A 23,409-nucleotide genomic window follows, 5' to 3' on the forward strand; every position below is an offset into this window, starting at 1 on the left:
CCAGCTTCGGCAGCACCCAAGGGACGGTATTCCCCTGGCTCTGCTCATTTCAGGAGCGCAGACCTGATACCGGCAAAAAATCACCTTGCCCAAGCTGCCAAGCGAGACAGAGCCATCTTGTCCTGCACTCGATGCAGGAGGCACAAAGTCCGATGTGATCGGCGGACGCCCTGTGGAAGATGCATGAAGAATAACAAGGAATCAGAGTGTATATACTCGGAACCGCCTCTACCAGATGCTGCTGCTGTTCCACAGAAGCCTTACAAGAGCTTGCATGGCATCGCCACGACTTATATCGACCACCGGTGGGATAACAGGTTCCGGAATCTAACACACTGGACAATTCTACTGCAAGAGGTACGAGTATTTGCGGCTATAGAACCTCAAAAAAACCAGTGAATCATAGGCCATCTAACATTATCAGATTCGCTTGCACCTTCCACAGCACATCAAGCCCATTGATATAAAGGAGGAATGCAAGACCTCCATCAGTGGCATGTCGCTCTCCATCAACTTTCCACTAGGAAACCTGAATGATGCCACAATCACAGTAGAAGAATTACTGTCCCAATTACCCCGGCGCTCAATACAGAGAGTCTTCATCTCGTACTTTATGGAGACGATTGAAAAGACGTATCACATAGTGGACGAAGCAGCCTATGAGCGGGAACTGCGGGCGTTTTGGATGCCAGGCTCCGTGACCCCAGAAGACTGGCTTGGCGTGCACTTTGTCATCCTCTCACTTGGCTGCCAAGTATACAACCACCATGCCTTTCGAAAGGGCCAGGACATTTACGAAGCGCTGCCTGTGCGGCTCCTCAGCGGCGCGGAATTGTGCCTGAAACGCACCCCATTCTTGTTCCACCCGAGTCTCAACATTATCAAGATGCTTAGTCTCATGGTTATTGCGAAGCAGGTGTACGCCATGTCGTGCCACCAGGCCGACACCTGTTGGCAGCTGACGGGCTTGGTTGCGCGGCTGGCCACGAGCATGGGACTGCATACAGACGTGCCCGTGAGCGACGAGCCCACGCCGTACGAGGAGAAGATGAAGCGCCGGGTGTGGACGCTGGCCGTGTACATGGAGATGAAGCAGTCGCTCGTGTGCGGCATGCCGCTCCTCCTGCGGTCGTCCGACATGGCCGCACTGCTCCGCAAAGAGGCCTTTGTCGACGGCAATGCCGGGACCTCCTCCTCCTCATTGGCCGACAACCTCGGCGGCGCGCAGCTCCTCCACCCCAGTCTCCTCGAGGAGACGTTTGCCAGCGCCGGCAGACTCATCGCCAAGGCCATTGAGCTGGCGACGTGCGTCGAGGACCCGGCCACCTACGCCGAGGTGGTCGAGCTCGACGCGGCGCTGCGGCAGCAGCTCAAGCGGCCCGAGACGGGCCTCCACTTCCCGACGGGCCTCGGCGTCGTCCTCGGGCCCGTCGACGTGGCGACGTGCATGGTGGACATTTTCTGCCGGCAGACCATCATGGCGCTGCACGCGCGCTTCGCGCTGCAAGAGCGGTCGTCGACGCGGTACCCCGTCTCGTACCTGGCGTCGCTCGAGAGCGCCCTGTCCATCCTGTCGCGGCAGCGCGACCTGTGCGAGGGGCAGCCCGCGGCGCCGAGCTCCTGGCTGGCCGGCCTCTTTCGGCACGAGTTTTTTACGGCTGCCATGACGGTCTGCTTTCATCTCGTGCGCGGCGGCCACGACGACGACATGATGATGATGAACAGCAGCAGCAGCAGCATGATGCCGGACGGCTCGGGCCGGCCGCAGGAGATTATGCTCGACGCGCTGCAGTCGTGTCGGGATGTGTGGAGCATGGAGAGGAAGAATTCAGTGTGTAATGCGAATGCGTTTAATATTGTCGACAGACTGGTGACTTGGATAAGAGAGTCGCGCGAAAAGTAGACGGACAGCCGTGTTCACAAACTGCGACTAGAACTCGGGGTGTTGAATGATACATGGATGGATTGCGGTGCCTTTCAGCCAGCTATCGAATGGTATTTGGCAAAAAAAAAAAAAAGTATATAATTTATTTATATTCTCCACCATGTTGAAAGTCTCTCCTCTTTTCATCTTTAGTTATTAGTTAAGACTATCGATGAGTGATCCCATCCCTGTCGCCGCAAACTCTAGTGCATCTCCGCAGGCGGTATTCATAGCACACAGTACGCTATTCGGACAAAAGGGCGTTGCTCAGGCTCTTATCGAGCCAAGGTGCAGCAGGTCCTACCTAATCTCTGACCTCAACGAGCCTGACACCACCCGTCGCCGCCAAGAGCAGCCATCTCAGCCTAAAGATCCTCCTGTCCAACAGCACCCAAGCACCCCGGACACAAAAAAACGACGACGCCGCATTGGGTCTAAACATTCATTCCCTCGAGGCCTTCTTGGCCAGTCTTGTCAACAAAACTCACCCACCGCACCAACGGAAAAAACAAGCCAAGCATCTACTAATCAAATGAGGCTCCATACAATTTTCAACCTCTGACTACTTAAAATATGTTCTTATTTAGTGGATCTCTTCTAGTACAGTAATGCGCGGCGCGGTTAACCCTGTGGCACCCAATGACAGCATCAATAAAGTTGTCGATAAGTCTTTTGTCCCCCCCCCCTCCCCCCACCACTAGTTGGTCTACCCCTCCTTTCTACCCCAGATTCCAGATGTGGGGGGGGGGGGGGGCCCATCTTGCGTACACCGTTTCTCTTTTTTTCAACACTACTTGATGGTTTGTGCGTTGCCAATGTTGGAGAAATAACGTCGTAAATAATGCGCCACAACGAGGCGCCTTTTTTCGGCCCCAAGCAAGCTTTCCATCAGGTCGAGGAGGCGTGTTGTGCTGCTGACACTGCCCACAACTTCGGCCAAAGGGAAAGCAAGCCACCTTTGATCCATTGGCCAATTCGTCAGTCTTCCTTTCTATTCTAATACAACGACATCACGCAATCTGCCGGTTTCTTTTACCGTCGGAACGGGGCCCGTTCATGCAGCTTGCGGCTGGAATGGTGGGCGTCGCAAAATAGCTCGATGGTACTCCGTACTGATAGTAAGTAGTTTTGCCTTCTTTTTTTTTTCTTGCGGCTGATGCCGGTCTGCGACATGGCTTACAGACATGCAGTGACATGGTGCTACAAGTCTGCTCATGCATGGCGATTTCAGCCAGTATTTTTCTGAAAACTTATATGTTTGAGTCTCACAAAAATATGCGCGATTCACCTAATGCGCACTCTCTTTCCGCTCCTCAGTCTCCACACATGCATACAAATACTCCAGGTATGGTACATCATCTCAAAAGGCAACATGACCCTTTGGAGACTGTCTTGAGTGGCTTGCCCGACATGGGGTTACGAGATCTTGGCGCCTTCACCACGCACGCCACCACCACCCCGCACGAGGGATCTTCAGGTCTAGGCTCGCTGTTAGCTGAGCCTCTGCAATTGAGACTACCGATAGATAATGTGCTGCCAGTCTTGTAGCATTGATTTGTCAAATGTCGTTTTTGCTTACTAGCAGTGCCGCGCTTGACACCCAATATTCCCCAAGTATAAGTAGTTCAGAGACACACCACTGCTCTCTGAACGCTTTGCTTCGCCTGTCCGTCGATTTTTTCTTACTTTGTACATTGTACGGAGAATTCGACATCTACTCCCAACATCTCAAGGACAATAATCCCAATCTACTTAATCATGGCCAAAGAACAAGTTGCACACGTCGAAGTCGCCTCTTCGGTAGACGACAGCACCGCTGTCAAGGAACTCGGCGATGAGGACAGTCAAGTCGGCTTCTCCAAGCCAGAAACGAGCAGGCTCTTGCGCAAGCTCGATCGCACACTTTTGCCCTTTCTCTCGCTTCTTTACCTCTTATCATTCCTCGACCGAGCAAACATTGGAAACGCCAAGCTCGCTGGCCTGGAACGGGACCTCAATATGACGGGCTACGACTACAGCGCAAGTCCACCACACGGCGCAGTCTCATATTTCCATCGCCCTTCCTTGCTGACCTCTCCGTCGTCCAGATCGCCGTCGCCATCTTCTTTCCATTTTACGTCATCGCCGAGGTCCCCTCAAACATGGCCATGAAGCGCTTCCGACCCTCCATCTGGATCCCCAGCATCATGGTCGTCTGGGGCTTCATGACCATCATGCTCGGCGTCGTCCAGTCCTTTGGCGGGCTACTCGCCGTCCGCAGCCTACTTGGACTCGCCGAGGGCGGCCTCTTTCCCGGCATCACCTACTACATCACCATGTGGTACCGCCGCCACGAATGCGGCCTGCGCATGGCCATCTTCTTCTCCGCGGCCACTGCCGCCGGCGCTTTTGGCGGGCTGCTGGCGCGCGGCATCATGGAGATGCAAGGTGTCGGCGGCCTCAGCGGTTGGAACTGGATCTTTATCCTCGAAGGCCTGGCGACGTTTCTTGTTGGTAAGAATCTCCTCTCCCTTGTGGAAAGACTTTTTTCTGCTCTTTCATGTTTCCCATTGTATTCTAATCTTGTCCAAGCTCTCATCGCGTATCGCGTCATGCACGACTATCCCGAGTCCGTCAAGTTTCTCACCTCGGAGCAAAAGAAAGAGGTTGTTAGACGCCTCAAGCAAGATCGCTCGGCTCTCTCCAATGAATTCAAACTCCCTTTCGCCAAAGACGCCTTGAAAGACTGGAGAATTTGGGTACACATGTTCATCACCATTGGCATTTACATCCCTCTGTATTCCATCTCCGTCTTTCTCCCCACCATTGTCAAGGGTCTGGGTTATACAAACGAAGTTGCGCAGCTCATGTCTGTGCCTCCATATGCCGTCGCCTGTCTCTTCACCGTCGGCGGAGGGTTTCTTGCCGATCGCCACGGCCAACGAGGCATCTACATGATAGGCTTCAACATTGTTGCGTAAGTCAACACGGCCATGATTGATGAAAAGGTTGCTAACACAGTCGATGGATGTAGAATTCTGGGCTTCGCACTACTGGCCGGCGTTGAACACAATGGCGTCAAGTACTTGGCGTGTTTCCTCGTGACGGTGGGCGTGTACCCGAACGTGCCGCAGGGCGTGGCCTGGAACGGTAACAATATTGGCGGATCACTCAAGCGAGCCGTGGGAATTGCCATGCATGTGGGCTTTGTAAGAATCTTGACTCTGCCTAGCTTCCTCTATTGGTCTAAACGCATGCTAATCATTTACCGCAATAGGGCAATCTGGGAGGTGCCGTGTCGGGGTTCGTGTTTCGGCAGGCTGACGCCCCACGGTATCTATCAGGGCATTTGGCGTTAGTCGGGACCTTGTCTATGAGTCTAGTACTCTCTGTCTTTATGACCATCTATCTCCGGCGGGAGAATGCCCGGAGGGACGCCCAGCACAAGCCACTGGCTGAATACACGAATGAGGAGAAGCTGAGAGAGAGCGAGATGGGCGACAACGCCACATTCTTCCGCTACACAGTGTAAAGACTTACTGAGTATGTATGTATGTATACAAAGAAAGATAAGTCTGGGGCATGATTGGTACTCGACGGCAAAGATACCCGATTTTAATAGAAACAGGTCTTATTCGCTTGCACGCCGGTTGCAAGGAGTACATGATTACGGACATGTTCGCACGAGCATGGCCTTTTTCGTCGTAGTCAAATCGTAGACCTTGATCGCAAACGCACGGGCTTCTTGAATGGTGTCATCAACATTCTTGGTCTTTTTTTCGATCGTTTCTTAGAGTACGTAGAGCGCGACGGCAGCACCCGCGGCCGACACAGCTCCAAGTACATTGTACCTGGCTGCGATGGCCGCAGAGCTTTTCGAATCTTTGCCCGATTTCTTGTCATCTCCCGACTCTGTCGTATTTTCTCCTGCAAAATGTTGATAAAGTCTTAGTGTTTCGTTCTACGCAAAATCATCCTTTCCTGTTTAGTCCATGTTTGTTCATGCATATATGTAGGTGCGTATATATAGTTGGGAGACCCGTCCCGTGCGTATGTGCGTATGAGAAAACAATGCAACAAACGTAAATGGATTCATGTCATGTCGGAAAGAAATCTGGAAGTTGGTTTAAGACGTGCCTGAGCAGCCGACAAAGTTGTTGCCGCTGGCGCCGGTGTGGGTGATGGCACCAGCCTGGGCGCACCCGGCGTTGATGATGACACGATCGGCACCTGGGGAGCCTGCGATACATTAGAACTGTGGTCTGAATCGTCATCGGCGCTTTAGAGAGAGGGAGACAAACCGCCAGTGTAGACACCACCAGACTTGATGGGGAACTCGTAGTAGGGACCGCTGACGGGGAAGTTGAAGCCCTCGTAGTTGTTGTACTTGTGAGGGTAGGTGGAACTGCCAGCGGTGCCGCCGCTCTTGACGTAGTTGCAAGCTGCCTGAGATGCGGCGTTGACCTGGTTCGCAGTGTAGTAGACTGTGCCGCAGGTGGTGGCGGCACGGCTGACGAGCTCGGCGGGAGCCGCGCTGGCGACAGCAATGAGGGAGAGGAAGAGCGCGGTGAACTGCATCTTGAAGGGGCGCTGGAACAAAAAGAGAGGATGGGCAATGCTCAATGAGCCATGGACGAGATTGGAGGGGGAGATGCAGATGTTTAAGTAGGTCGGCAAGCGTCTCCTCTATGCTCGACCAATGTTGGGCAGCATAGATGGCTTTAGCTTGAACTTAGTAAGACAGACCGACAAGCTTTCAGTGCCATGGTGCTACCAGAATGTAATTGCTCGCACGGGGCGGCCGCTGTGGGGAAACAACCCATTGGCAGTGTGGCAGAAGTCGTCCATCTATCAACGCTGCCATACCAGCACATGCGAGTATTGTCTTCATCGAATACGAAACAAACAGTCACACCACTGACGAACCTGGATCAATCTCAGGTCAGCTGGCTGCTTTGGTGCGAAGCCGAGACACTTCGCTGTCCTCAAGAATAGGTAAGCGAAGGCAATAGGTACCTACCTTGGGTACCGAGTTACTGGCCAATCCCAGGTACCTGAAAGTGAACGGGCGTCTCCGAAAACTCTCGTCGAGCCCATGTGGTGCGCGACTCCGGGCCGTCGTATCTGAAAAGGAACTTTTCAAACATGTCGGCGCAACACGTCGATTTCGGCAGGTCGTGGTGCAGCACCGACATATAAGTGGTGGGATGCAGGTCGAGGTCCAACCCCCGTGCTTGCGCGGATCGGCACTGATAACCAAGCTTTTCTTCTCCTTGGAGGGTCTTCTGGCAAACTGGGTCCCACGGAGTTTTAACCACCTGCTCAGCTGGGTCGATTATCACTTGTCCCCAGCATATCAGCATGCAGGGTGCACGCGCAGTCTATTTGTTCTGCGGGGACCGAAAAGCTTGCGGAGCAACTCTGACGCACGACTTTTATTCATTTCGCTCGACTAACCACCTATCAACAACAGCAGGCCATGCCCACGAGGCACGCAGCTGCACACCGGCACCGGGTCCCGCTGCCTCAATCAGCTACCGAGGGCCCAGTCAGGTCGGGCCTCCACTGGCGATGGATAAAGACCTTGCTGACTGGCGCCGAAATGCCCGAATCTTTTTCAGCTGTCCATTCTTACGTATCAGCATACTAATACATGGCCGCGTCCCAATTCAACAGCTCCTGGTCCGAATTTACCAAAGTAAAATGCCGAGTCTCTCGTTTGTCTCGGTGATTTTGACAGCGACGCTTACTGTGGCTTACTTTAGTGGCCGATCCCATCTGCCATCCATGATCCGACGCGCCCCGTTGCCCAGTTCAGCCTCACGACCGAGCTACACAGAAAGCGCAAGATGCTGCAGGCTTTGGATAACGTGCGCTTCACTTCCTGAGACAAAAACAGCCATGTTATATCGCGTGCACGGAGTCCTCCATACATTATCGCATTCTAATCTCGCATCCACGATTTTCCCCCCGAACCTTTCCCCCGCCCTGTGCTTATCCCGTCCACCTGTGCATGGATGGTGGGGCAGGCCCCATGATGACTGGCAGCTGCGAATCGAGCCTATTCCAAATTGGCGCTCGAGATACTACTCAAAAGCGCAAAATTCACTGCACAATACGGAAATCAAGATCAGTCTATGCTATAAACAATATGTGTTTTGAGTGCTTTGTACATGGAAGCATCAGGCTCGTCTATCCAAGGTATCTCAACATCTGTGGTAACATTCATGGCATTCTGATACATTGCGGCTGTTTGAGCTCGACATATCCTTATTTGTCGGCAATGGTTTGTAAAAGCATTCCGTCATTCCAATATTGTGTGTACCAGACGAGACGAGCAAACGCAGCCATTCGCGTCTGTCCCCAGGCTTATATGGTGGTTGATGGGTGGGTGGCCCCTGTAAAAGTAAATCGTTGAGCATGCGCGGACCTGTTCCGTCTCGACGTCATTCGTCTTCAGTCATGCTTTGCACTCATCTTTCGACGCTCAAAGCTGAAATTCCATACCTCTGCGAGTCGATTTCCCTCAGAGGACTGCTTCAAGCCTACGTGCTGCATGACACTAGGCTCCAGTGCCCATTTAGCCAGTTTGTTTTGGTCGGCATGGCCCTCGAGCATCATGTCGCCCGGAAAGTCGAATGGAGGGTCGCGAAGCAGCGAGAGGAACGACGGCAGATGTCGCTTGGGAATCACCAATCCTTGGGCGCAGCAGCCGTATCGCGGCATCTCGCGGATGCCAGACTGCGGTAGAGGGTTCAGTCGTTTCATGGATATACGTCCGCTCAGGAATACAAAGGCAATGACTGCCGGCAGCCATAGCCCAATGATTAACGCGGATAAATGGTTGAACTTTTGCAAGTGTCGCTGCGACTGAGTCGACTTTGCTGCGGGTTCCTCCTTGCTCATGAGGGGCGAGTAGCCGGATGGTGCGGTATAGCGTCGGCGTTGTCGTCGGCGAAGAACAAAGAAGGCCAGAATGAATGCGGTGTAGACTAGAAAAATCACTTCGGCGTAGGTTGCCCATTCCTCAGCGTTCCAGCCCATAAATATCTCCGAGTAGAATAGGCGAAGGTATACCCAGTCCTTGTGGGACTGTTTCGTCTTGAGCTCGAGGCGCGCGACACCCTCGAGAAACTTGCGGTACCAGTCCGGGGAAGCAATAATATCGTCCTCGATAAAGGCAAAATATGGCGCGCCGCGACTTTGGCACGTCTCGACTAAAATGGAGTGATCGAGGCGCATATTCTCGACGCGACCATCGCCGCGCGGCTGGCCATCCTGACGAACGTTGAAGGGTATGGTGCGGTAGCCCGGCAGTTCCGAGTGGTCCTTGCCGGCCTGTTCGTAGACAAGCACCTCGTCGACCACGTCAGTGAGCCAGGGGAGGCCGTAGGCAAAGTGGGACGCGGGCTTCTTGTCGGCGAGAAGCACGACGATGTGGATCGAGGAGCGCTCGGCGGGGGTGAGACTGTCGACGAGGCCGCCGACGGTGCGGGACAGGAAGCCCTCCGAGGTGCGGTTGATGCTGGGGATGCCGATGCAGAGAATCTCGTCGTGGTGGTCGGGCGGGCGGGCGGCGGCGACGCGGGTGGCGTTGGCGAGGAAGGCGTCCACCTCGAGGCCGCGCAGGGCCGAGTAGCGCTGGGAGTAGGCGGCGGCCTGGTTGTAGAAGATGGAGGACGGGTCGTCGAATGAGTTTTGGCTGCACCAGATGAGGGCGGCCAGCCAGAGCAGCCAGAAGGCGGCGTTGGCCCTGGCGACGATGCCCATGGCGCGCGGCAGCCGGTACCTACAGCAAAGGCGAGACGAAGAGTTGAGGCGGGATACCGCTCATAGCGGGAATGAAGGGGGGGGAAAGCGTTGACAAAAAAAAAAAGTCTACGGGCGAGAAATGAAGCTTGCTACCAAAGGGGCTGGGCGGCACGGGCGGGTACCGCCGCGTGCAGTATTTGACTAGTGTCGCAATACTGATAGTGAGAATCCGTAATTTGGCAGAGGCAAACAAGCAACTCGCGCAGTTTCATTGAGCAATGTCAAAGGGCTCAAGACAACCGCATCTTTTGGGTAGCCTGGCACTTGAACAACTGACTTATATCAGGATTATGCAACGGCGGTCCTTTGCAGCAGCGCACGCAATTGGTGGTGTGATGGATTACCTACGCCGCTCACAGCCAATCTGCGCCCAGCCTCGATCTGTCGCTCTTGCTTAGCTAAACTTGTCGTCTTTCCAGGTTCACAGTTACCTGATAACCTCGAGTGCTTTTGTCCATCGACATTGAAACATTTCCTCATGTTTTTCAACACTGGCCCTCGACATCAAGGCCTCGACGGACCAGCTAGCCATCTTCCGTGTCCGCACCACCCGTTGATATCACAACCCTGCTTGCCTGCCAACCTGCCCAAAAGTGCCACAAACAAGTCCCCCGCTATTCTCTCTCCTGCATTTGCTTGAACGGTGCGCGAACCAGTCAAGAACCAGTCACGTACTTTGTCTGACAGCCGTCATTCTAAATCTACTTATACCTTGGCCAACAGGACATTGCTCTCAAACATCGCATACGACTTGCACCTGAATACTCTGAATACCCCACATAGTGCTCCTCAAGTCCTCAACACACAAGCTCCTCGTCCGACTGCCCCGAGCATTCGATCTTGGATTGCCTGATAGCAGTCCCCATTCTGATCTGATGACCCATAGTTGTCCGTCCGCCACGTTCCGCCACTCGGCGACCAATATACTAATCCTGGAAACGCCGACATCAGCCACACGGAAGAGTCTGATAACAGCGCGACCAGCGTCCCCTGTGCCACAAGTTACTTTGCCTGTCTCTTGTACATAGCCCAGGGCTGTCTATCATACTGGCTACCAGGTAAATCCCTCATCCACGAGCGGCTCATCCTCTCAGCTGCTCGAATGTGATCGTCGGCGTCTTAACGTCGGGCGGCAATGCGATCTGTACCACGATGATATCCACTTGCCAACCAACCCGGCGCCCATTTGTAATTATCGCACCTTGCAAAGAAGATTTTATTGCCGCGGCAACCAAATATGGCTACCACGAGAACCGTCAGAATGTCAAAATTCAGAGTCTACTTTAGCCCTAGACATAAGGCGACCCTCGGCGCTGCTCTGCGGTACGAGGCCAACTTGCCTGGCGCATAGACCACGAGCCAACAATAGCAAGTCTCGCTCTTGGCATAGCCAGTCATTGTTACATTACAAAGCGGACGAGTTAAACATTACTCTGATCTTACCCTCCGGCTTGCTCCTCGGGAAGCTTATCGCCCGGTCACACAGTGACGCCACTGCCTTTCTCTTTTGCACCAAGAATAACAATCGCCGAATCTCATGCATCATCTCCAATTTCAATACACTTTTCAAGCAACTTGATGCCCCAAGCTGATTTGGAGCGTCGTCAGCGTCTCGGCACGCCTCCTTTGTGGCTTGACACCTTGGAGGTGATGCATATGCATCTCAATGCACGGTGATGATGCTCTGTTGGTCACACTGCGATCATATCTGACTTAAATTGGGGCAAGCATTCGCAAATCAAGCATCGTGTTACACCGACGATGTGATGGACAAGCGTTCGAGACCGCGTCCGCAGCCGTTTTGTGGCGGATGTTCTCCTACGTCGATTTCTCTGAGCACTATGGCCTTTTCTCGAGTCCTTGAAGAACAGAATCGCCTTCAAGTCTCAGAAATGATTCGGAAATTTCCCTCACAATCGAGGAATTTGGACTCATTCAGTAGGCTCCTGCAAACTAATGATAGCTCAGGCAGGCAGCAACCAGTCTCTATGGTCGAATTTTCTACTGGTTAGATCAAGAGGCTTTGCGGAAGAAGACACCCGCTCACAGTCGTTGGCAAAAACAACCTTGGCAAAAGCCTCTTTGTGACAAAGTCGCCGATATCTCTTTTGGCGCCTTCATTGGTCTCGTGCTGGCGCTCGTGCTGGCGAAGACGTCGGATGTTGCATGTTTGCCTGCATAATCCATACCGCCTGTAGCAAACGTGGTCCAATTACGCAACCTATTTTCGGTAGAGGACGCCTTTTGCACTTGCAGTGATTTGAAAGAGACTTGATTTGAAGAGTTGCTGTCATGGCCAGCACCAAGCATATAAAAAGGCCGCTCTCACCTCGTCAGAATCGACTCGCAGTCACTCAGCAAGCTCCTCTCTAGCCTACACGTTCTCAACTCAAACCTTTCAACCTCACAATGGTATCCGTCACCAAGGCCGTTACCGCCGCTCTGGCCCTAGCCTCCCCCAGCATCGCTGGGTCCTTTACCTACTTCTACCCTGGCCTCGGCGCCTGTGGCGGGCACAACGGCAACAACGACTACATCGTCGCCGTCAGCGCCAAAATCTTTGATAGCCAGCGCCCCTGCAATAGGCGCATTCGTGCCTGGTACAAAGGCCGCTCTGTCGACGTCAAGGTCGTTGACCGCTGCGCCGGCTGCGCCGAAAATGACCTCGACTTTTCTCCCGCGGCTTTCAAGGCCCTCGTCGGTGACCTCGGTCCCGGCCGCGTCTGGGGTAATTGGAACTGGATCTAAATGTCGTCTTCCGAAGTGGATCAATGACTGGCTCGCCTGTTCTTGAAGCTTTCCTGGCATTCATGCAAGCCGGGGTTAGAAAGCTGTCTTGATGCTGTGTAAAGGTTCCAATGTCATATATAGGGAGAATAGCAGAGTATCAACAGATAACACCTACGCTTCAATAACTATCTATAAACGACAGTAAGTTGTAGTCTTTTCGATCATCATGTAGTGGAAGCGTTGTGTAGCAAGTATAGTAGTCTCGGACATTTGTTCCTTTGCATCGCCCAGTTCAGGCTACCAAGACAAGGACGGCCCCAAATATAGAAAAGGAAAGAGGGGTAGGTCGAAGCATGAGGCAACGATACAGAGGTTGTCAAGTAAGGTTTTAAGGGCTAGCCAAACAGACCTTCGTGTTACTTCATATTTTTAGTCTTCCTACATCACACTCTCCAGGTTTAGATCAGCTAGAAGGTCATTTTTGTTTCTTGACATGTCACTCTTGATTACACAGTTTAGCTTGTAGACATGGACCAAGCGAGAACATGGCGTTATATAGAACAACTTCAGAGGTGACGGCTGAGCAATATCACGAAGCACATTGCCCACGACCTACGCCGTAACTTTCGATTTAGATACCAGCGATGCACTTGAACCTTGACAATCACCACAAGTCCAGTTTGATCCAAATCAAAAGGAAACGACTGGCCCTTGGCACGTGAGAAGAGGTATAAATAGAGTCGACATGCGCTCACGGCGCATGCCCTAAAATTTGCAACTTACAACATCAACCACATGAATCAAAAACTTTGAACTACAGTTGCATTCAACTGGCGCCATGGTACTCGGACTCTTCACTATGGGCATCACCATTATCGCCGGAGACGACGACGACGACGTCGTCGTCGGCGTTAGGCCAGACACGCTTAGTCAAGGCAGACTGGCCGTGTCGAGAGCAGCAGCGCCGCTACATAGTGCTAACTGTCAAGGGTGTTATCATGTATGCAGCCCAAAACGCAAGAAAGACAAAATAAAATGCTCAGATAGCAATGTTCCTATGATGGTAGTCTACCTAGCAATGATGACAAATGATGATTCTTCTCGATACTGATACAGCCGATAGAAAAAAGAAAAGCTCTTGACGCTAATAATGCTCTGGGGTGCTAAATGCTAGAATAATGACGATACTGGATAGAAAATGATGCTTCTGAAAGCGCTGTATGTATAAGTTTGTATTATTTGCATGAATGTGTTGTACTTCACGCCTTGTTGCGCGAGAAACCCGGCAACCACTTGCGCCGCGCGCCCGTCGTCGACTGCGAGTGCGGAATGCTAATCTGCGACATGGCGTCGGCGGCTTGAACCGACTGCGCGTCTTGCGCGGGGGCGGCCGCGGTGCCGTCGCACGAGGGAGCCTTGGCGGAGCTGTTGCGCCGGGCAGCGTGGCGCGGGTTGAGCATAATAGGCGGCGGCGTGGCGCCGGTGCGGTCACATTCATGCGCGGCAGCGGCGCTGCGCGAGGCCCACGACGACGTTGGCGGCGCCGTAGTCTCCGTTTCCTCGGCGCCGGGGTTAGGCTCTAGCTTGGCGGGCGATGGAGTGGCTGGTGGCCCGGCGTTACTGCCGGGGAGAGAGCGGCGGAAGAGGCCCTTGAGGCCGGCGCGAGGCCCCTGCTGCCACGAGATGGGCGGGTGCGGCGGATTGGTGGTGCTGGTGCTATTGGTTCTCTTATGGTCGCCCTGGACAGGCGTGCGCGTGCTGGACCGAAGGTTGGCAACGTCGCTATTGCTGCGGTCCCGGGCTACACTGGCGTCGGCGGAAGGTGGCTGCCATGTGCCCTCGGCGGCGAGAGGCTTCTCGGTGGTGGGCTTAGCTGACACAGAGCGCCCGTGGCTGTACAAGCTGGAATGCCTGGCGGGCGGTGGCGGCGGCTGTAGGTTAGGCGATAGTAAAGCTTCCCGCAAAGACAAGAGGTCGTGCATGTACTCCGTGTCGGGCATGGCGCCGAGACGCTGCTTTGGGTCGAACAGAGAGCTGGCAGCCCAGCCGCCGTTGGACATGGCCGTCGGGAAGCCAAACAGGTCTGGCGAAACCCGGCCCGTTGTTCTGGAAGGCTTGGCGCTCTCACGCATCCAGATGTCAAGGCTGGACTGCAACGACTTGGTGTCAGAGTCGTCGCTGTCCCAGGAGTGGTTTCGTCTGTGAGAGACTGTCGTGTCGCCAGCTGAGCGAGGACGGGGAATATTCTTGGCGCCGTACGGGTCGTAGCTGGGCGGCGTGCCAGCATTAGGCCGCGAACCGCTTACGTTGCGCGGAGATTCCTTTGAACCTTCCTTTTGTACCAGGGACACGCCGCCGCTTTGATCTGCACCCTGAGACTCCCGCGTTTGTCTTGACTCGTTTGATGGGATTCTCTGTTTTTCATCCGACTTTTGGTGGCGCACGGAGAGGGTGTCGTTGGAGTTTTTATACCTTTGCAGTGTCGACGACGAGATAGTATCTGGCGTCGGTGGCAATGCTTGGTCAAGTAATCGGACACCGCCAGCGTCTGTGACTACCTTCCTCAGTGCAGCCCTCTTTTCATCCTTGTTGCAGCGGTGGGCGTGCGAGCCTTGTGCGCTGTTGCGTAGTTGGCTGCGGGATGCCTCGTTACGCGATGCGTAGGGAGAGGGAGCGTCTGGTCCGACGGCGCGAGACCCGGAGTCTATTCTTTCCAGTCGCTGCAGTGGCGAGTCGTGGGTCAGTACGTGGTTGATGGGCTGCACTGTGGCGGGTCTGTTCAGTTGTTGGTATTTTGAAGAGTGCGCATGGTTGCTGTTATCTTGGAGCTTGATGTTAGGCAGAAATGAGTCCTGGGGCACTACTGGAGAGCTTCCGTCAAACCCGCTGAGTGCGATAGGATCGTCGTAATCAATCACAGCTGTATCGCCGCCCTTTTGCCCATAAACACTGACAAAGGAACTTTCGCTAAGAACACTCAGTGTTGGGCTGGCTAAGCCATTCATCATTGCATTACTCGCTTCTGAATAGCCACCCGATGTACATCGCAGGCTCATGACGCTAGCACGGTTGCCGACGTAGACGTCTCTCAGATTTTCGGCAGTTGCATTGCGATCAGAGAGAAAGCTGGGCATTCGATTAACGGTAGGCGTCTTGGAGCGCCCCTGGACCTGTGCCAGGTCGGCAGTAGACGAGTTGGCTATTGAGCCGTGGTAGTCTTGAAAGCCGTCGGTTGAGGCGTAGAATCCTTGGCTCTCGACGTGCTGAACCATGGTGCGCTCGTTAAGCAGCTGGTCAACCTTGGCCTCGAGCTCAACAATCATAGAGACGGCCTCCTCGATGGCCTTATCGCGCTTGTCCAAGTCGGCCAGCAACTTGTCCGACAGCTTTTGGGCATCATGCTTCTCAGCTTCAAGCGCGTCCAGGCGCTCTTCCAACTTGGACTGTCTTTCACGTCGATGATATAGCTCTAGCTTCAAATCAAAGTTTTGCTTGTGAAGCGACGAGACAACCTGCTCTATCTCCTTTACACCGAGGCCCTTTTTCTTGGGCGGCTCCACGCCGGCGCTCGACTGGGGGCGTTGGGGTTCATAATCGGTGGATCGAAAGGCTCTTTCGTTGGGGACGCGGCCGTGGTCGACAGACCCGCTCAGGTCAGGGTTGTGACGAGACGAGGTGGAGGAGCCGAGCTTCTCGCTTTCGGCCCTACGTTCTTTTTGGAGCTTCTCTTGCAGAAAAGTCGACATGGTGGGGGGTCGGGCAAGCTCGCCGCTGGCCTCGCGGGACAGTTGGGGTGTGGCCCGGTAGCTCGATCGCGGCGAAGCTGGCGTGGCGGTAGAGTGAAATCGCTGGGGGTGAGCAAAGGACTGTGCAGGCGAGGCGGGCTGCATATGCGAAGTATTGGAGCTGCTCACGCTGCGCGTGTTGCTGCCGATTGTAGAGGCGCGCGAGGAAGCACGCGGAAACGGGGGCCGTGGGCGTTGGCTAGACTGGGACGCGGAGAGGTCCATTGTGGAAGGGATGTATCTGTTTTGGGCACAAACAGAAGCGAAGGTGTTAGGCGCAGGGCAGCTGCGCGGCAGCGCAGTGGATCGGTAGGAGGAGGGAGTAACAAAGACTGGGTAGTGTACGGAATGCAGCTATGTCCGTCGAGCAGGATGCAGATGGGTCAGACAGGGCTTGCAGCACAAGAGCAGGGGCACATGTCGGAGGCGACAAGAGGCTATCTTGATGGGATGGGATGCAAGTGCGGATCTCTGCGCCAGCGCGAAGAAGAACCCATTCGGCAAAGAAGAATTGGCGATGTTGTTTTTGTTGTTTTGGAGGTGGATGTTGGTAGGTAGGGGCCAGCAAGGGGGAGAAAGCTGGGTACGCGATTGTCGATAGTGAGCGGGGCTCTTGTTCGAAGCGAAGACAATTATAGATTGACTGCAAGCGGATGCGAGGAGATTGGCGAGGAGAGAATTGATACGGTACTGTCGAGCAGTGGCCAGAAAGTTGCAAGACGGGGCCCGGCGGAGCGTTGAATGAGGCAGGAATGGCAGCGTGGTAGGGAGGTATAGTAAAGCGAGGAAGCTGGTCGACTTTCCCTCGATTGTTGGTTTTGTAGTGGGACAAACAGGCAAAGAGTAATAATAACAAGAAGAAAAATGTAGAAAAGAAGACGAGGTTTGAGTGGGTGGTGTGGTTTGTTTCGCAGGAGGATGAAGCCTTGTTTTGGTGTTTTGGTGTTGTACCTGTGGGTATTAATGGCCAGTGACGGGCCGCTGGCGGCTGGCGGGCTGTTTGTGGGTGGGCTGTGGGTGTGTGGCTGTAAGGGGACCAGGGACAGGGAGCCAAGAACAAGTTCAGGAACAAGGTTTGGCCTGACTTGGTTTTTCGAGCCGAAAAAAAAAAAAAGAAAAGCTGAGCCGAGAAAAAAAGAAGTCAATAAAAACAGAATAGGCAAGACAATTATGCAAGGAAAAATTGTGTGTGTGTGGTGGTGTGCGCATGACAAAGGCAGGGGTCAAGACCTGCAAGTAGGTAGGAACAAAAATGGATGGCTGGGGTGACTTTTTGGTAAACAATGTGGACGAATTAGATGTTGCGCTAAGACAGGCTGAAAAAAAACTGACAAGACTGAATTTCCAGGCGACTGGTGATGCCTGCAGGTTGAAAGATGGGTTGCTGAGAGGGCGGCTCGGAATTTGTCGTGGGGGAGGACGCACGCACCGGCCCGTCCAGTCATCATCAGCTAACACGTTCAGCTTTTACCCACACGAGTCTTTTTCACAGAGAAAAAAAAAAGAAAGGGTAAAAAAATGATAAGAATAGAAAAAGCAAGTTTCAAAAATCACAAAGTCAATCCAGATCCCCGGTGCTTGGTTGCTTTGGGCATTAGCTCGACTCCAACAACGGGGGCCTTTTTCCAAAGCCCGAAATGGGTCCCCCGCCAGTGGACTCCCGGCTCCTGCAACCACTCTAACTAACTCTGCCTTGCTGATGCGCTAATACCGCGAGTAAGGGCCATCCAATCTGGCGGTCAACCACACACATCAGTCCATTTTATCTTGGAAAAGCTCATAAACGATTGACATTTGAGGAAAGAAAATGTGTATTTAATGTGTATGTTGTATATCTTTGCCTCTTTTACTTATCTCTAATCCGTACTTCCAAATCAACTTCTGGCGCACATCTCCATTTTCCCCTCTCTTGGAGTTGGTGAACCCTGCCCCGATCCCTGTTCACCCTGTTTCAAAATCTATAATTAAAAAAATGATAAGATACGAAATGAATAAATCGAGAATCGAAATATTTCCAAATTCCCACAAGCTCTTTTCCTCATCCCTGCCTTGTCTCTGTCTCAACATTTCCGTTGTGATTCCCACCAACGCGCTATTAGACTGACCAACCAACAAAAAAAACATCTCAATGCTGGTAACATGCCATATTTTGTCTCCCTGCAAGTCCTCCCTGCAACCCTGCCAACCTACTTGTCAAAGCGTCGTCCCACATGCTTGTGCTTGAAAACAAACTATTTACCAAAGCATCTCAGCCCTCTGCTGCCTACACCAACATACCAAGCCTGACCGAGTCAATCATCAAATCGTATCATTCATCTCTCCTGCGTTTTGACACCTCGTGCGCTATCCATCGTTGGCGTTTTTTGTCAGCCCAGCCAATACCGACCGTCCGTCTCCATCTCCACCCCGCCGCGAGCCCGGAACCGTCACGGCCCGTTTCATCTTTCCCGGGGAAACAACCCGGCCCGCCGCCACCAATTAAGATTCATCATTGACCGCCCCTCATCACACTTTTTACTCCACAAGCCTCTCAACTTTTGAGTTGAGAATTTTCTTGCATCGTGAGAACTAACTTGACGCTGTACAGACATCATCGCTCTTTTGCTATCAGTACAACAACTCACCAACAACATCCTTGTAATCATAACCCCCTCTCCAAAAAAAGAAAGAATTACCCACAACACAGCCAACTGATGCAACAAGCATACCGCCTGATGCAATTAGAAAGCGATGGGCAGTACTATCTCAATTATGATAGGACCAGTAATCACAAGAATCGAGAAAGAAAGGACCAGCAAAGAAAACGTCTTCTAAAGCTCGTCTTTAAAATATTCCTCCAGGCTGCCATCTTCTTTCCCCGTCTCTTCCTCGCCGCCTCGTTCTTCTTGCTCTCTTGTTGCCATGGGCTCGTCTTCCCCATCGCCGTCTGTTTGCGCCCTCTTCTCCTTTTGACCATCCAACTTGTTTGTCTTCTTCCCCTTTTCCTTGCTCTCCCGCTTCTGCTTCGCTTTTACCTTGGCCTTCTTCTCCGCCTCCTCGTCCTCAGGCTCGTCAATGTAACCCTTCAACTCGCGCACGTTCGCCAACCCAGAGTTAGTCACCTCCAGGCGCCATCCCTTGTCACCAGCGAGCTTTTGGACCTGCGCAGCCATTTCTTTTACTTTTTCCGGGTCCATGTTCAGCTTCCGGATCTCTTCTCGCGACAGCGACTCCACCTCCCCTCCGTCTTCCAGGCTCGCGCCCTGCGCTACAATAATGTGAAGCTTAGGTTCCTGCGCAAGACCAGTCGACATGAAGCTCCGTGGCGGCGTCAGCTTGAACGACGGGCGGCCCGCCTCGTCTGCCAATGACAGAATGCTGCGCGAACCAACATGTATATCTCCCACCACGGCTCGCCTGCCTTTGGCGCTGTCCTCGGTGTCCCGGAGTAGCTCCTTTAGCGCCGTGGCAGCAGCGTTCGCAATCGCCTCTGCACCCCCCGCAGGCTGGCCAGTTTCATCCTTTTCCCTTTCTTCTTCCGTCTCGTCAGCTTCTTTCTTTGAGTCCAACAGGAGCGACGGTTCGTCAGACACTATATTGCAGGTGATGGCATTGGCTTGCATCGGCTCGGGGGGCAAAAACGCAGCATCATTGCACAACCGCGGGGTATCAACCACCATGACGTAGGCGCAAATAGTCACTTCCTTGATCCAGCTGATCTTGTCCGATTGCAGTCCCGGCACGCAGCGATACTGAACCTCGATCGTGCGTTCTCTCTCCGTAAGATCGCAAATCGTACCGCCCTCGAGCTTCTGCACCAGGTACCTTTGCTTGCCCTTTTCCTGAATCTCGGCCGGGATGGGGTCATATTCATTTTCGACCGCGTTGGCCGAGCCTGCACTGTTCGCATGCGAGGGGACCCTGGGGACCCTCCCGAGCACGTATTCTGGCGAGTGGAGGTCGCGCTTTGGCGGCTGGCCCTTGGGGCTGCTCGCCAGAGCGTGGTACTGAACAATCTCCGTGTTTCTGCAAAACGAGTAACTCCACCACCCCGACACATAGTATAGGCATGTATCTTCCAGGTCGGCAATGAGCTCCCATCCGCTGGCTACGGCACGGCTCTCCTCGCGTGCCTCTTCTGCTTTGGCCAATTCTGTCGCCGTCGTGTTCTCTGCTGGCGGGGGCTCAATGACTGGTATTGAACACACCGCTCGGTAGTCGCCCATGTTGACCATTTCGTATGTGTATAGTGGGGTATTGTTGTCGTCTTGGCCGTGTCCGTCGGCGGCGTCGGTCCGTCGTGTTTGAGCCATTGATTCAGAAGCAGGCTCGACGAGCGACTTGGCATCTTTTTCGGAAATGACATTGTTCCCAAAGATAACCTCGAACTAGATCATCACAAAGCCGAATTAGTGCACTGTCCGTTCCTTGGTTGTTGTTGCCTGGGAGCCCGGCAAACGGACCATCATGTGCGTACCTCCGGGTGCGCCAGCACATCTTCGTGGATGCTGAAGCTGTGAGGCTTGGCTCCGCAAAGGCGGAGCACCGCGAATAATAATAGAGGCGCTCGGCGCATTATGCCTCAATGTTCTCGTTGGCGTCACATAGAGCCACAATGGGCAGTGTAGTATTGATGTTGATGTAGAACGAATCTGGGGCTGGCAGGACACCTGTTCCATAAGTAATGCGCTGGTGCGACCGGCACTTGCCAAGGTGGCATCGTCACTGCGGGGCCCGACGTTTTGCCGCGCTCACACGGAGATGCTGCATTGCCAGCGCTGAAATCAGAAAGCAAGGCAAATCATTCGAGAATTTAATCATCTTCGCAAAATGACAACGTTTTTCTAACTAGATGCTGCGGCTTCAGTAGAGGAACTGTTGCTGTGATTTCGTGTTTAGGCCACAAATGTAGGCAAACCCCAACAGAGGACCATTCCATGTATGCACGCTAAACCCCAAATTTAAGTATATAGAAGCAGCAGTCAACAATATCATTCATCGAAACCCTCCCAGCCCTCTTCATCATCGTCGTCGTCGTCGTCTTCCTCATCATCATCGTCACTTTCATTGTCTTCATCCTCATCCTCTTCTTCGTCATCATCTTCGCTCTCCTCTATTCTCACCAATTCCCCAGGCTTGCTCTTCCTTTTCAAGAACGGCATCCCATCATCGTCTCTAATAATCAGACCCGCTCCATCCCTCACATATGGCCCATCCGGGTCCATTTCTTCCTCGTCCTCATCCTCGTCCTCGTCTTCGTCCTCGCTCTCATCCCTCGGCAGCAGCTCCACCGGCTTTCCCGTCTTTTTCAGATACGGCATCCCCATCCCGTCGCGCACAATCATGCCCCTCTCATCTCTCATATAAGGTCCATCCGGATCCATCGCCTCGTCCTTGCTGCCGTCCCTCACGAATCCGGCCACGAAGAAACCCATAACGCCGTGTCCGTCGCCCTTGTAAGAGCGGATGCAGGCATCCGCCACTTCGGCATCCCCGCCGCAGCTTTCCTTGATTCCGCGCACTGGCCAGTCACGCATACCCCGTACTTGATCGGAGCGCTTCATGATGCGCCAACCGCGTCTCTGGGCCACCTCGGATTCGAGCACCTTCATGACAACGTGCTCATTCTCCTGCGAGTGTATCGAGCAAGTCGAATATGTTACTTTCTTTGCCGCGGGAAATGTGAGTGCATGTAAAAGAATCTTGAGCTGAAAGCCGGCAAGAGCTTGTAGGCGCGCCTCGAGATCCTTCTCGGAGTCGATGACAGTTTCGTTGCCCTCGTCGTCAATCATGATGCTGCTCTGAGCCGCGTCTTTGTCGTCAAGTTTTCTCTTCTTATTCTCGCCTCCCCTTTCATCAGAAGCCTTGCCTTTTCCTTTGTCCATTTGTTTCCCAGCAGCCGCGGCGGGTGAAGCCCTAGGAATATGTAGCTCTGGCATGGTATCGCGGCCAACGATACCACTACCTGAACAGCTTGGATCTAATAGAAGCGCTCCCACTTTGGAAAATTGCTGGCCCGTCGGGTCGACCTGACAAAAATCCTGCCCAAAGCCGACCCTCGTCCAGCCTTGTGAGCCCGCAATCTTGACCATTTTCGTCAGAGTCTGCGAGCGGCGCTTGTCCTTTTCAAACGCAAAAATCTTTTGCGGGTCAGGCGTCACGAAATCAGGCCGCCGAGCGTAGCAAATCGCTGCCAAGTGTGTCGTCTTGTTGCCCGGCGCCGCGCACCCATCGACCACGTCGCCATCCTCCGGTAACGGGTCGAGCAGGTAGGCAGGAAAACACGACGCCTTGTCTTGGAAAATAATTTTGCCAGATTTGTACGCCTCCGTCTTGGACAAGTCGACGCCCTGCGTCACGGCGACGAGGTTCGGAATGTGCTGGTCAATGAGGATCCTGCGCTGCTTTGCGCCCGTTGACGTCGTCGCTGATGCCAGAACCTCGTCAATGGTAGTCACCTGTTGGAAGCCTTTGAATGTGGTGCTGAGTTGCTCCTCTACAGTAGTTTTTATCGTGTTGATGCGAACCCAGCGCGGGATTAGCGCCTCTTCGCCCGCCGCGGCACGATCAATCTGCTGCTTGAGAGCCTCCATGGTTGGTGCTTTGCGACGTAGCCTTGCGCGTGTGAGTTCCGACGTCAAACGCGCCTTGTGCTTCTCAATAGTTACTCTTAGACCATGAGTCTTTGGCAGAGCAACGCCTCCCTTTGCTAACAGCAAGTCATGCGCCAGCAAAAGAGCGAGAATGGGTGTGAGCTAGAACAAATTAGCATTCCACCTTCTCGCTGGCGCCGAGGAAAAAAAAAAACAAAGATTGCAAAAACCTCTCTTACCTTTTTCTCTATTGATAAAATTGCAGCAGCATCTATGACCTCTTTCAACACCAAACTCCATTTGCACGTCTCAAAAACAAGGGCGTAGAGCTGGCCAGGTGAGGACTTGATATTTCGGCGGCCAAAGATACGAGACTTGAGACTGCCACCCTCGGTGGAGGAGGCGACCAGCACATCCGCGCCTTCATGGTATAGAGACATTACACAGAGGCTTACTGTCCCTGATAATGATAAATGATGGGACCAATCTCAGTGCAGCAGGTGCAGAGCATGCAAAGAGTTCCGCTGTCGAAAGTTGAAGAAATGGGTAGTGTCAGGTAATCATTGAAAACTTGCAGTGAAGGAAATTAGCCGTGGTTGACCCACAG

General features: G+C 53.4%; 8 protein-coding genes across 8 annotated transcripts; 3 read left to right on the top strand and 5 right to left on the bottom strand.

Moving 5' to 3' along the window:
• Positions 1 to 496: 496 nt before the first annotated feature.
• On the top strand, positions 497 to 1,903 carry BBA_01014 (C6 transcription factor, putative; the record flags this gene model as incomplete). Its single annotated transcript, XM_008596111.1, has 1 exon — positions 497 to 1,903. The coding sequence occupies one exon, from the start codon at positions 497 to 499 to the stop codon at positions 1,901 to 1,903; it is 1,407 nt and encodes a 468-aa protein (XP_008594333.1).
• Positions 1,904 to 3,682: 1,779 nt separating this feature from the next.
• Positions 3,683 to 5,435, top strand: BBA_01015 (major facilitator superfamily transporter; the record flags this gene model as incomplete). Its single annotated transcript, XM_008596112.1, has 5 exons — positions 3,683 to 3,964; positions 4,012 to 4,417; positions 4,496 to 4,880; positions 4,938 to 5,112; positions 5,181 to 5,435. 5 exons carry the CDS (start codon positions 3,683 to 3,685, stop codon positions 5,433 to 5,435), a joined length of 1,503 nt encoding a protein of 500 aa, XP_008594334.1.
• Positions 5,436 to 6,029: 594 nt separating this feature from the next.
• BBA_01016 (Ribonuclease/ribotoxin) lies at positions 6,030 to 6,481 on the bottom strand (the record flags this gene model as incomplete). Its single annotated transcript, XM_008596113.1, has 2 exons — positions 6,030 to 6,142; positions 6,205 to 6,481. The coding sequence occupies 2 exons, from the start codon at positions 6,479 to 6,481 to the stop codon at positions 6,030 to 6,032; spliced, it is 390 nt and encodes a 129-aa protein (XP_008594335.1).
• A 1,878-nt stretch (positions 6,482 to 8,359) lies between these two features.
• On the bottom strand, positions 8,360 to 9,673 carry BBA_01017 (uncharacterized protein; the record flags this gene model as incomplete). Its single annotated transcript, XM_008596114.1, has 1 exon — positions 8,360 to 9,673. One exon carries the CDS (start codon positions 9,671 to 9,673, stop codon positions 8,360 to 8,362), a length of 1,314 nt encoding a protein of 437 aa, XP_008594336.1.
• A 2,451-nt stretch (positions 9,674 to 12,124) lies between these two features.
• BBA_01018 (riboflavin aldehyde-forming enzyme) lies at positions 12,125 to 12,463 on the top strand (the record flags this gene model as incomplete). Its single annotated transcript, XM_008596115.1, has 1 exon — positions 12,125 to 12,463. The coding sequence occupies one exon, from the start codon at positions 12,125 to 12,127 to the stop codon at positions 12,461 to 12,463; it is 339 nt and encodes a 112-aa protein (XP_008594337.1).
• A 1,241-nt stretch (positions 12,464 to 13,704) lies between these two features.
• Positions 13,705 to 16,455, bottom strand: BBA_01019 (uncharacterized protein; the record flags this gene model as incomplete). The annotated part of the gene is made up of 1 exon (XM_008596116.1): positions 13,705 to 16,455. One exon carries the CDS (start codon positions 16,453 to 16,455, stop codon positions 13,705 to 13,707), a length of 2,751 nt encoding a protein of 916 aa, XP_008594338.1.
• A 2,585-nt stretch (positions 16,456 to 19,040) lies between these two features.
• BBA_01020 (glucosidase II beta subunit-like protein) lies at positions 19,041 to 20,785 on the bottom strand (the record flags this gene model as incomplete). The annotated part of the gene is made up of 2 exons (XM_008596117.1): positions 19,041 to 20,597; positions 20,687 to 20,785. 2 exons carry the CDS (start codon positions 20,783 to 20,785, stop codon positions 19,041 to 19,043), a joined length of 1,656 nt encoding a protein of 551 aa, XP_008594339.1.
• Positions 20,786 to 21,200: 415 nt separating this feature from the next.
• BBA_01021 (NOL1/NOP2/sun family protein) lies at positions 21,201 to 23,242 on the bottom strand (the record flags this gene model as incomplete). Its single annotated transcript, XM_008596118.1, has 2 exons — positions 21,201 to 22,964; positions 23,042 to 23,242. The coding sequence occupies 2 exons, from the start codon at positions 23,240 to 23,242 to the stop codon at positions 21,201 to 21,203; spliced, it is 1,965 nt and encodes a 654-aa protein (XP_008594340.1).
• Positions 23,243 to 23,409: the final 167 nt, after the last annotated feature.

Source organism: Beauveria bassiana, assembly GCF_000280675.1.
Source record: "Beauveria bassiana ARSEF 2860 unplaced genomic scaffold BBA_S00002, whole genome shotgun sequence".
Lineage (NCBI taxonomy): Eukaryota > Fungi > Ascomycota > Sordariomycetes > Hypocreales > Cordycipitaceae > Beauveria > Beauveria bassiana.